This window comes from Gigantopelta aegis, chromosome 9 (assembly GCF_016097555.1).
Source record: "Gigantopelta aegis isolate Gae_Host chromosome 9, Gae_host_genome, whole genome shotgun sequence".
NCBI lineage: Eukaryota > Metazoa > Mollusca > Gastropoda > Neomphalida > Peltospiridae > Gigantopelta > Gigantopelta aegis.
Genome location: NC_054707.1, coordinates 22,921,853 through 22,935,289, shown reverse-complemented (window position 1 = coordinate 22,935,289; position 13,437 = coordinate 22,921,853). Strand labels below are relative to the sequence as shown.

The window sequence follows — 13,437 nt, the reverse complement described above, 5'->3', positions numbered from 1 at the left end:
GGGACCCCTCTAGATTTCCTCTTTTTTACAGTTCATCAATTCTCACCCCTGATGGTTGCAGGAAGTTACTTCTCCCAACACTTGATCAAGAATCACCATTAAAATGTGTTTGATATTTAATAGATGCTGAATATAAACAGACTGTACTTTTCATGCAATACGGTACACTTGTAAACATAGGGGCGGTATGTAGCCCAGTGGTAAAGCACTTGCCTGATCGATCCCCATTGGGCTATTTCAGGTTCCAGCTAGTGCACCACGACTGGTATATCAAAAACCGTGGTATGTGCTATCCTGTCTGTGGGATGTTGCAAATAAAAGATCCCTTGCTACTAATGGAAAAAGGTAGCAGGTTTCTTCTCTAAAACTTACGTCAGAATTACCAAATGTTTGACATCCAGTAGCCGATGATTAATAAATCAATGTGCTCTAGTGGTGTTGTTAAGCAAAACAAACTTTAACTTTAACACACCCAGATATTGGTTTTCATTTGAATCTTTTACAATTAATGTCTCCTTCCTGGTTATTTATATCCACTCAGACCTGAAGGTTCGAAACCATACAGTGATACCAGAAGTGCTCCTTCCAGTAATCACACGACACCTTACAACACGCTGAGTCGACCCATGTCGGCCCAAGGCTACGACGACAACACGTTAACACCTGGACGGCCCATGCAGAAACGCGTGCAGGACCCTTACGGAAGTAGGACTGAGATGGATGGCTATCTTGCCATGAACCAAAGCAACTCGAGGCTAAATGCAGATTCGGGTGAGTCAATATTGTTTATATATTTAACTTTTGCTGACATATTTTTATTTCAAAAGCCTTTTGAAGACATTTTCACAAATTAAATTTTATAAATGCAGAGAATAATGTTCATATGTCAAAGTTTGCATGAGTTTTCAATTTTCTGTATTTCAGACCAGTTAATATTGTTTAAAATTATGCAAAAATCAATATAGTTGGGTTTACTTATGCTCATTTGTGGCCAGATGTCCAGTATTTATGGCCCATCACTGGTGTAGAAAGCATGGTGGGGGGGGGGGGGCAAGGGGCACATGTGCATCTCCACTTTGTAGCAGCAGTGATCGTTTTTATATATTTATACATATATTTATATGTGTGTGTGTGCCCCTCTCCCCCCCACCCCCCCCCCACCCCACCCCCACCCCCACACACACACTTTTTGACACTTTCCTGCACCCGTGCCCATATTCCCTATTACTCTGTTTTGCTGACTACAATATTCTAATATTTTGGCATTTTACTTGTTGATAAAATGGTCAAATGTATTATTAATGTAGCTATCACAGTCGTCTAATCTGCAATTGTTGTCAAGTGAAAGTACTCTAAAAAAAAAACCCACCTCACTTCTTCAACTCAAAATTTCCAGGTATTTTTGACAGAATTGAAAATTAAATTGACTTTATTAAGGCTCGTTTCAGGTTATCCTGTTACTGCCTGTTATTACTTCCAGCCTGTGCAGTATACAAACTGGTGGGAAGTAATAACTGGTGATGCACTGCATGTGATATATATTGTGTGTCAATGTTGGACAAGATATCTCACCGGTAGTATCTTAAAGGTTTAATGTTCATAGAATATAAGATGTAATAAAGATGTAATAGAGATGTAATAAACTTTTTATTATTTTTCAGGCGATGGTTACTATGATACAAAACAGGTAAAAATCATTTGTTGTTGTCATGCACTGACCAATAATTAAATTTCCGTTACATTCATTAAAATGTACTGTCATCCCATTGGTCCAGATGTAGTAACGGGAATTTGTTCATTTCTCGAGGGACAAAAATTACGTCGTCAGGGACCATCATATCTGATGACATGATTTTATATGGGCAAGTTGTCTTATTGAGAAAAAAAAGAAAAAAGAAATGTTTTATTTAACGACGCACTCAACACATTTTATTTACGGTTATATGGCGTCAGACATATGGTTAAGGACCACACAGATTTTGAGAGGAAACTCGCTGTCGCCACTACATGGGCTACTCTTCCGATTAGCAGCAAGGGATCTTTTATTTGCACTTCCCACAGGCAGGATAGCACAAACCATGGCCTTTGTTGAACCAGTTATGGATCACTGGTCGGTGCAAGTGGTTTACACCTACCCATTGAGCCTTGCGGAGCACTCACTCGGGGTTTGGAGTCGGTATCTGGATTAAAAATCCCATGCCTCGACTGGGATCCGAACCCAGTACCTACCAGCCTGTAGACCGATGGCCTGCCACGACGCCGGTTACTTGTCTTATCGAGTGTTATTGTTTGTGGACCAAAAATAATTCAAAATAAAGTATGAACTTTTAGTGTTATTATCAGCAAGTATAATTCAAATTTAATTTGTAAGTATTGTCTGTTATTTATTTTACGTTCATCTGGGTATGAACCCCCCCCCCCCCCCAAAATATGCAAACTTATGTGAGAACATTTTCGCCAATTCACACAGTTTGCAGATGATTTGTATTATTCATACCTCGATGAATGTAAAAGAAATAACAGACAATCCTTAAATACAATATATACATCTATTTTATTACGGTTTACTTGGTTGTTTTTTAGTGCAACAAGTTGCTGGGGTTTTGTTTAAAATGCCAAACACATATAACAGCAAGCAATTATTGGACAAATATTTTCTGTACTTATTTTAGGTTGAAGACATCCCACTCACCGAGATCGGACCTGGTTACACGCCCATAGATGAACCTCGTCAACACCGAACCAAGCCCCCAGTCGGAGGGGTGCCACTCTTCCCTAGTGTACCTCCTGTAAGTAAAGCCTGCAATACTTGGGCACCAATTTTCTCCTTCCCCACTTTACCTCCTGTAAGTAAAGCCTTCAATACTTGGGCACCAATTTTCTCCTTCCCCACTTTACCTCCTGTAAGTAAAGCCTGCAATACTTGGGCACCAAATTTCTCCTTCCCCACTTTACCTCCTGTAAGTAAAGCCTTCAATACTTGGGCACCAATTTTCTCCTTCCCCACTTTACCTCCTGTAAGTAAAGCCTTCAATACTTGGGCACCAATTTTCTCCTTCCCCACTTTACCTCCTGTAAGTAAAGCCTGCAATACTTGGGCACCAAATTTCTCCTTCCCCACTTTACCTCCTGTAAGTAAAGCCTGCAATACTTGGGCACCAAATTTCTCCTTCCCCACTTTACCTCCTGTAAGTAAAGCCTTCAATACTTGGGTACCAAATTTCTCCTTCCCCACTTTACCTCCTGTAAGTAAAGCCTTCAATACTTGGGCACCAAATTTCTCCTTCCCCACTTTACCTCCTGTAAGTAAAGCCTTCAATACTTGGGCACCAATTTTCTCCTTCCCCACTTTACCTCCTGTAAGTAAAGCCTTCAATACTTGGGCACCAATTTTCTCCTTCCCCACTTTACCTCCTGTAAGTAAAGCCTTCAATACTTGGGCACCAAATTTCTCCTTCCCCACTTTACCTCCTGTAAGTAAAGCCTTCAATACTTGGGCACCAAATTTCTCCTTCCCCACTTTACCTCCTGTAAGTAAAGCCTTCAGTACTTGGGCACCAATTTTCTCCTTCCCCACTTTACCTCCTGTAAGTAAAGCCTTCAATACTTGGGCACCAATTTTCTCCTTCCCCACTTTACCTCCTGTAAGTAAAGCCTTCAATACTTGGGCACCAAATTTCTCCTTCCCCACTTTACCTCCTGTAAGTAAAGCCTTCAATACTTGGGCACCAAATTTATCCTTCCCCACTTTACCTCCTGTAAGTAAAGCCTGCAATACTTGGGCACCAAATTTATCCTTCCCCACTTTACCTCCTGTAAGTAAAGCCTTCAATACTTGGGCACCAAATTTATCCTTCCCCACTTTACCTCCTGTAAGTAAAGCCTTCAATACTTGGGCACCAAATTTATCCTTCCCCACTTTACCTCCTGTAAGTAAAGCCTGCAATACTTGGGCACCAAATTTATCCTTCCCCACTTTACCTCCTGTAAGTAAAGCCTGCAATACTTGGGCACCAAATTTATCCTTCCCCACTTTACCTCCTGTAAGTAAAGCCTTCAATACTTGGGCACCAAATTTATCCTTCCCCACTTTACCTCCTGTAAGTAAAGCCTTCAATACTTGGGCACCAAATTTATCCTTCCCCACTTTACCTCCTGTAAGTAAAGCCTGCAATACTTGGGCACCAAATTTATCCTTCCCCACTTTACCTCCTGTAAGTAAAGCCTGCAATACTTGGGTACCAAATTTCTCCTTCCCCACTTTACCTCCTGTAAGTAAAGCCTTCAATACTTGGGCACCAATTTTCTCTGTCATTTTCAGTTGTCACTCCCATAGGGAGTGTGGTGAAGCTGACTGGTAAATACTTCTTCATTTTAATCACTGTTCCATGACTGGCTATCAAAGGCCCTGGTATGTGATGTCTCTGGGACAATATCTTTAAGGGGGACAGTGATGCTTATTTATGATAGTTGCCTATGAGCTGGGCGTGGGGTTTTCTTCTTTATTTCTGGAGACACAGATATTTTATTTTATTTTCAAAAGTACTAGCGATTTATCCTAAAAACCTGACAAAATATATGTGATTCTTTGAACACCAAGAAATGCTGAGAAATGTTTAATCATAATCTATATTTCCTAAGATCAAAAACAATCGGGTGCTTATAAAAATTAAAAAATCTGGATTCCAGACTTTTACACCACAAATAGCAAGAAGTTAAAAGTCTTGAAATGTGGCTAAAATGTTCAGGCAGGATATAAATGTGTGTAAACATTGCTCTTGAAATTTCTATTTATCTGATTCTACAATTTATTTTTATTATTTTCAGAGTGAGCCGACGCCACCTGATCTGTACTCGGACGACCCGAGCAGCCCACCAGAACCTCTGTATGCACAGGTGAAGAAAGGAAACCGGCGGCGTAACGATGACTATGTTCACACAAACAAGCTCATGCTCGACAGTAGTGGACCGGAGGGTGGGGCGGATTCTTGGGTCTGATGCACAACATAAACAGAAAGACGTTAAAACTGGTGTGGAAATTTGTAACCTGGACCTGCAGTGGTGGAGCACAAATCATCTAATTCGTTAGCTCTAATTAGCTCACAGAACATTAAGCCCAGCAAGTTATTTTAACTAAAAAGGTTGTGAAACTGCTTCATTCATGAAGATGTGAAACACAATTGGGCCATTTGGGGGGAATATGGTTGTTGGAATAAACATTATGGTTGTTGGAAGAAAACAATATGGTTGTTGAAAGAAAACAATATGGTTGTTGGAAGAAAACTATGGTTGTTGGAATAAACATGGTTGTTGGAAGAAAACAATATAGTTGTTGGAATAAACATGGTTGTTGGAAGAAAACAATATGGTTGTTGGAATAAACATTATGGTTGTTGGAAGAAAACACTATGGTTGTTGGAAGAATACGGTTGTTTGGGGAGAACAGTATGTGCTTGTTGGTACACATTAAAATTATGATTGGTGAAAAACATTCTAGCGATAAGGATGTTGAGACGAGATGCTTAAATTTGTTTTACTGCACTTGTGTCTTAAAGACAAAAATACAGTGACTTGTGTGATGTGATTCAGTAGAATGGATGGATAGGACATTGTGATTGTAAGTAAATAATGGAGACATCATGATCACCAATAAATAATGAAGATATTGATATTAGAAGCAAGATGGCCCTTGCACTTCAGAAACTCACTTCTGCCAAACACAAGTTGAGGAGACTGGCAGTTAAAAGAATTCATCTCGTGTCTCATGTTTAAAACAGTTCATGTGAATAAATGCCTACATATCTTAATATTCAGTTGTGTCAGCAGAAAACAAAACTGATGGGAACCAGTTTTATGTTGAAGAATTTCTCTGTTAACACCATTTGCAAGGGCTGGAAGTGACTGATGAATGTGGAAACCAATAATGCTTTCCTATGTGACCAGTGAATAGATTAGTATCGTATAAACTGAATGGTGAATATAACACGGAAAATCTGTCGATGTGAACTAGCAGCATGTGTTTTTATAAAATCAATGTTCTGGGATGTAAAGACTTGTGAAGTGTACGGAATCAGTATGGACTATGATTCACGATTGCCTGTAGAATAAATTAGAGATCACATTGTGCAATGATGTAGACCAATCTGAAAATACCATTTTCACATCATAAATATTTTTATATAGCGGAAAAACGGTAATTGGTTCCAAGAAGAAAAGTGAACATGGTACATACATATTTCTGTAATTATTCATCATTCTCTTGTTTGTACATCGGTGTTGACATTTATAGATGTTATTTATTCCAGAGCTTTTATTTTATCTTCATGCCTTTCATACTTCCAGCATTTAAAAAATGCATTGGTTTCACAGTATAATGTTTCCCATAAACATTTCATTCATTTAATAGTCACAGTTTCATAGCTGTTCTAATGTCAAGATCAAATGTTTGAGAATGTTACCTGTAGGCCTAATTACTTTGGATTTTGGAGTCGATGCAGGAATGTTTTAGGAAAAGGGTACCGGTACAGCATATGTAAAAGACAAAGGTCTACACAGTTGAGAGAAGGAGTGAATCATTTTTAAAAAGCAATTATACTATTAAAAAGGCACCACAGTGCATTTATATTGATGTATGGCAGTCTTCCCAAGACACCCCAAGTGGTCTTGACCAAGATATTACAGGTCCACAACTGAAAACTAATTTATTTTATGCATTTGTTAATTACTTGATTTTTCAGGGCACTTTTAAATTCAGTGGGGGTGAGTAAAACAAACCCATTACCTCCCCCTGGGATCCGTATCCTGCGCTTTATGAAAACAGGTTACCAGAATTTGTAAAGAATTTTTTATACTTTTTTTTAAAGTCTGAAATATGGTGTTTCATTATTTTAAACTAAACTTTGTAGCCGTTGAAGTTTATGAATTGCCAAACTGAGATGTACAAGCAAGATATTGGTGGTTTCTATTGTTTTTCTACTATCTGTTGGCAACGTATGCTAAAAGTCTGTAGTTACTGAACATTTGCTATATTACCTATCAAACTGGTTATCACCATAACCATCTGCTACTGGATGTTTAGTATATTACATATCAAACTGGTTATCATCATAACCATCTGCTACTGGATGTTTAGTATATTACATATCAAACTGGTTATCACCATAACTGTCTGCTATGGATGTTTAGTATATTACATATCAAACTGGTTATCACCATAACCATCTGCTACTGGATGTTTAGTATATTACATATCAAACTAGTTATCACCATAACCGTCTTCTAACTTGTTTGTATACACTTTTGTGTAGACATTTCGAATTATTTCATGATCCAGTCAATTCTCCATCATCGATTAATTTAAGGATGTGGGAAGTGCTGTGTGGTCTCTTAAAAAGTGGATATAACCTTTTTTAGGAGGAGAGAGGCAGAATGGAGGAAATGTGGCATGTTAAGAAGACATTTTGAAGCCTCGATAGCTTATAGCATGATTTTACATTTGGAGTCGTGGTCATCTATCATTACTTAAAAAAAACTAAAATTTGCAAAAATGTATTGGCCTATGGCCTGGAAGATTTCTAGGAGAGACAGATTTTTACCACCACTCCCATGCACTAGCTACAGTCGTGGTGCGAGTTATATTTTTGAGATTTAAATACCACTTTATTCCTGAGGGGGGGGGGGGGGGGGGGGGGGTCTTCTTGTTTTTTTGGTCATTTAGGTTATTTTTCTGCGGTTTTTATTTGAAAAAAAAAAAATGCATGTAATATTGCAGATGCAGTCAAATGTGGATATTTTGCACATGTTGCCAACAATGAAAGGATGTTTGAATAATAATGGATACTAATTAGGTTTCAAATTAACTTAGTAACGTCAGCCTCATGGTTTAGATGGTTTATATTTTAAGTTAACTTAAGCTCATTGATTATTCTTGTATCATGACACAATGAAAGGCATTATATGTGATTTTTTATTCCATTTGTTTTATAATTTTGTAATATAAAAAATACTTTTTGTATAGTCCAATACTATATCTTTCTTCTCATCAGTGGCTCTCAAATTTGTTTTGATCTTTTTATTATTGTTTGTTTTTGTTTTAATGTAGACATGTATGACTGTTAACATTCTGCAAGTAATATGTATATACATTTGTGTGCATTCGTGTGTGTGTCTGTGTGTATGGATGTACATTTTAAGCAATATAATATTGGAGGCCATGTTTGTTGTTTTGAATATGTAAATGAAGTACTCCTTAATTTGATAGGGAATAGAATTCTTATTATTATTATTAATATTAGGTAGGCATATGTACATGCTCACAAAATTTTATAACTCTTGACTCAAAGCTGAACTTTTAGTCTGAAGTTAAAACTCATTTAATAAAGGTTTATAAACTTAACAGATGGGTTAATAAAGAAAAAGAAAAATGTTATAAAAAAAACTAAACATATGTGGGTTTTTTATATATTAGTTGCTACAGTTACATTTTTTTAATACCATGATTAATTGTGCAAGACTTGAACAAATTTAGGAATACCTTGAGAGAAAATTTTATTCATAAGTTGAGGTTAAAATTCATCGATAAATAATTGTTGAATTTCTACAGATCAGTACATCTTAACCAACTCTGAATTGTAACCCGTGCCTATGGTGGTTTGTACATCAACCATGTGGGGAAAACAAAGTTGTATTTTGTAGATGGATATATTTTTTTAACTTTTCAAGCTTGATGATAATCTGTGCTTTATATTTATCACTTTTAGGATATCTATTGCTTTTTTAAATTGATCATTTTTGTATGTTTATCTTCCTGAGAAAAAGATTAGGTCTATATTGTAATGCTTTTAGCTCAAGCTGATTGTAATCAGATTGCCTCATCTTATATAGTTGTCACGCACCCATTGTTAAGAATTTATAGTTTTAAATGATTCCTGCTAAGGACACCAAACAAAAACCCTTTTAGTTGTCGTCCCTGATCTGATAAAGGGAAGTAGATTGTGAGATATTAAGGAACACAATGTTTGGTTCTCTTTGTCTTGGTACATGGTACATACAGGAAGATGAAGATTGAGAACATTTTTAATGATAGATTAAAGTAACAGACCATAGTTTTTAAACACTATGACATTTTTAACTATTATAGCTGTTTTGGATAATTTAAATTAGAAGTACTTAAATTTTATTGTTCAGAATATTAATTTTAGTACACCTGCAGTGGTTCTGGTCATTCAGGCTTTTGCAATAACCCAACATGCATTTTTTCAAAATTCCAAAAACACACGTTCGTTTGAGAAATAATGGTTATCAAGATAAGCTCTAGTTGTTTTCAGATGGTATTATCCTGTTTGAACATCACAGACTTTAGCTTCTCTCTGTTATAACCTTAAAACATGTTGTCGATTAACTAAGCTTAGTGACCATTTTCACTGGCTGAAACTAGGGTCTGCACCTTTAAGAAAGGTGGTTTGGTGTCATATTTTGACACATTTAAACATACAAAAAAAAACCCACCTAAATTTTTTAAAAATAATTTTGACACTTTTGTTTATAACTTTACTAATGAATTTAGGACAATAAAATATCCAAAGTTCTGTTAAGTAATAATTCAAACATGTTTTGGATCATATTATTTGTTTCAAAACCGTAAGAGTAACCATGTGCTAATCATTTGAAATACCCTTTAAATAAATTCATAAAAAAAAGTTTTACAATCATACTAATTTTGCAACTTTCCTAAGACTGAATGAATATTTATTAGGATCACACATGTACATGGTCTGTTAAGCTTGTCAAGATGAAATGATCTCAAATGTACAACATTGTTTATTACTCCCAACTTCACAACTGATTAACATTACTAAACTGGTTTAATAGTAACATTGACTGTTGACTAATATCTGCTTATGATACCAGTATTTACTTCTTTCATATTAAAATTCCTTTGTGCTAGTCACCAAGAGAAGCTTATGACAGATTTGTAGTAGGAGTACCGTTCTTTTCACTGGCTAGACCAGTTGTCTCAATTATGGTACTGAAATTATTTGTAAAAAAAAAAAAAAAATTTTTTTTTTTTTTTTAAATTTCAGTTTATCAAAGTATGTTTCATTGTTTTAGCTAATGTGATTATAACTCTGGATTTGAGTTTTAACAAAATTAAGTTTGAGCTGTGAGTAAAAAGATTTATCAGTCTACTCCCTTGATATACAATGTACATGTATTGGCATAATTTTATCCTGTTTTCGTAGATTTTAAAATAAATGTTTACACAAATATCTCTTTATTTTGCTGTTATTGGTTCACTGTTATTTATAACAATATCTTTATGAAAATGGCTCTCATAAGCTGTAGGTCTATTTGAAAATATGTTGCCAAATACTAACTGAATAATGTGTTCCAGCTAATAATATAGAGGTGCATATAATTCTTGTTCTCATTTGTGAAATGTCTCAACATGTAGAAAATCAATATAGAAATGTGTCTCAGAGGTTCGTATAGACTGGTCAACACTCCCCATCTCCTTGTTCTTCAAAACCAGTGGCAACAAAAAGTCTGAAGAAATCACACGCACTTGTTGCAAATAATTTGCCATCCTTTTTCATCAGGCATAGCGTGCATACCAATTTAATAATACATGTATACAAGCACAGGTTAAAAACATAATGAGTGGTTTATTCAATAAAAATGCTTGTGGAAGAAAAGTTATTGTTGTGCGGTTGCCCAAGTTTGATTTGGATCTACATTATTTTCTATATTCTTAGGCCTAAAAAAAAATGTGTTTCAGGTTTCATCATTGAAAAAAAATAGGGTAGGTAGGTAGGATTTAAAACAAAGTATAGAATCCAACCAAGAAACCGTAATCAGCCAAGTTCTTCCAAATCTAGTTTGCTGATAGATTGCAAAAAATCAGGGATTGTGATTTAAAAAAATAAAGGAATAAATTTCAGGGTCGCTACATAAAATTAGTGTAGGTCAGGAAACCGGAAATACACATATATTTTTATTAGGCCTTATGTTAAAGTGGCAGTCCTAGTTTTTAAACATTATGGCATATTTTTCACTGATAGAGCCTGTTTTATCATTGAAGTCAGATTTTACTTATATTTTATTGTTTAGATTATCAATTTCCATTAATCCGAAGTGTCTATGGTTATCCTGGTATTTGTAATGCCACGAAATGCATTTTTCACGGTTTAAAAATGCATGTACTTCTAAGAAGTAACTGTTTGGGAGATGAGCTTTGGTCTATTTTTAGAGGGTACTTTCCCCCGTTTCAGAGTCTGAGACTTGTTTTTCTGTGTTGTAACTTTATCCAGATTGTTTCAGGTTTCTAGATTGACCAAACTTATTGTCTATTTTCACAGGTTCAAACATGCGTCTATGACTTTATTTAGCAAACTGGTAACTAACAGTATAGAATCATTCATCTGTCAAAATGTGGTGATAAATATTTTTTGAAGAAAAGATGACATGGTGAATTTATTGTTTATGGCACAGCTTAGGCATTTTATTCTGTGTAAATCTCTTCTTACTCAGGTTTTAGATTAAACTTATTTTATATTTAAATCGGTAAAACGTTTTATATTGTCTTTTAATATTGTTACATTTTCTATGAATTTCTCCTGTTTTGACAGTTTGACAGAATTGACTCAACTTTACATTTATTTTTGTATCATTTCACAACAAGTTCAACTGTATATTTATTATAACAGATTTATGGGCTACTAGAATATGTTACTACTGCTGGTGTGAAGTTCATGTGTAGGAAAATGGTACCTAGAAAGCTAGAATATAGGTTAATTTTTTATACTTTTTTTTTTTTTTTTTTAGAATTTCATATGCATTATGAAAAATATATATGTACTGTATTAAATTGAATATTACTGTTGTTGGAGAATTTTGTAACAAATATGGAGCTAGTTTTGTTTAAACATAAACATGCAAAAAGCAATTTAATTTGCTGTGAATCTCATTTGGAGAATAGTATCTTTCAGTGTCTGGCTTCAGCCATAACTGGTTATTTTGAAAAAAATGCACCGTTTGAAAAATAAAATGAAAAATACTTTAAAATGATTAATTATATTAAATTTAGTTTTATACAATATACAGTTTGTTTACTTCAAGACCAATTGTTTTCATCAGAATATTTATTTACATGGGAAAGTGCATCTACATGACGTATATATTTTTTAACAGAAAAAAAACCTATAATGGTTAAACAATCTTTAAAATTTCATTGAAATAATAATATACATTGGTAATCGACTTGTACCATTATTTAGCCATTACTTACCAGTCTCTAAGGTGTTATGTTGTTTTGAGACAGAGATACGACTTTCAATATAAATATTTAATCTACATTTAGATAACCCTAATCCACTCACTGGATTCAAAATAGGTGTTTAACTGAACTTTTTAAAGATGTTTATGCTCAAGAAAAAAATTTGAATCTATTTGGAAGTTTGATGTTAGTGTTAGACTTTCATATAAACAGTCTTGTTAGTTGTTTAATGTTACTAGTAACTAGCCAGTTGAGAATTGGCCCTGACAAGTAGTTTCATCACCTGGTGATTATTGGAGCCTTGTTGCTAGGTTGTGTGTGTGTATATATATATATTAATCATAAACATATATTTGCTTGTCCCAGTTCTGTACAGATGAGCGTACCATGAGCATTGACTTGTGCAGATTTGTAACATATCATAATGAATAAAATAATTTTTTTCACTATAAATGTATTCATCCTTTTGTGTGTACTTTCTGCTATAGAGAATTACTCTTCAGATTATTTATCTTTCTCTCACACCCGTTGGTGAGACATCGTTCATTATTTTTTGATAACACATACTTGTTTGCACATGTATGTGTGTTAACAATTTCAAGACATGACTGGCTGCTCGTAAGTGAGGAACAGGTCACAAATGCAATACATCCACGAAAAGAGCATAATCGAAATCGATTACATTGTAACATATAATTAACCTGACAATCTTTTGTCTATGATGCATGAGTTAGTTACAAATACAAGAGCCATAAATAACTTTTAGTCGAATTTTTTTTTTTAATTGGCTTAAAACCTAGTTTTTGCAGATATGTAAGAAATAGATTACTACATTCGTGTCCATTAGGTAGTACAAAACCAAATAACTTCAGGCTGGGTCAAAGTTGGAGGTGCACCGAACTTTTGATAGAGAAGTGAACACCACAAGTCTTGTGATTGGTGATAAATGCGAGTGTGTTGGTTGTAAAAAACACAAAATTCATCTGGGAAAAAAATTTATGCCATTTTATTTCATCTAGTACCACTGTGTTTGAAACATGTATGGGGTACCTGTAAAAAAAGTACTCGAATTTTGTGCAGAACTAGGGTAGTCATAGACGCTACCCGTTATCTCAGAAATGAGCAGCTTGACCCCCATTTTTTTCTGATTCACTTTAAGGGTG

The 13,437-nt window shown here is 34.9% G+C and overlaps 1 protein-coding gene across 6 annotated transcripts in view; it reads left to right on the top strand.

Annotated features, from left to right (window-relative positions):
* LOC121381075 (catenin delta-2-like) overlaps window positions 1–12,723 on the top strand; it is a 124,980-nt gene extending 112,257 nt beyond the window's left edge. For all 6 annotated transcript variants that reach the window (XM_041510167.1, XM_041510168.1, XM_041510166.1 and 3 more), the window contains 4 exons: window positions 542–771; window positions 1,662–1,687; window positions 2,673–2,789; window positions 4,828–12,723. In XM_041510167.1, the coding sequence (XP_041366101.1) occupies window positions 542–771; window positions 1,662–1,687; window positions 2,673–2,789; window positions 4,828–4,998 (544 nt within the window). In that variant the 3' untranslated portion in view covers window positions 4,999–12,723. The remainder of the gene's footprint in view (window positions 1–541; window positions 772–1,661; window positions 1,688–2,672; window positions 2,790–4,827) is intronic.
* The last annotated feature ends 714 nt before the right edge of the window (window positions 12,724–13,437 follow it).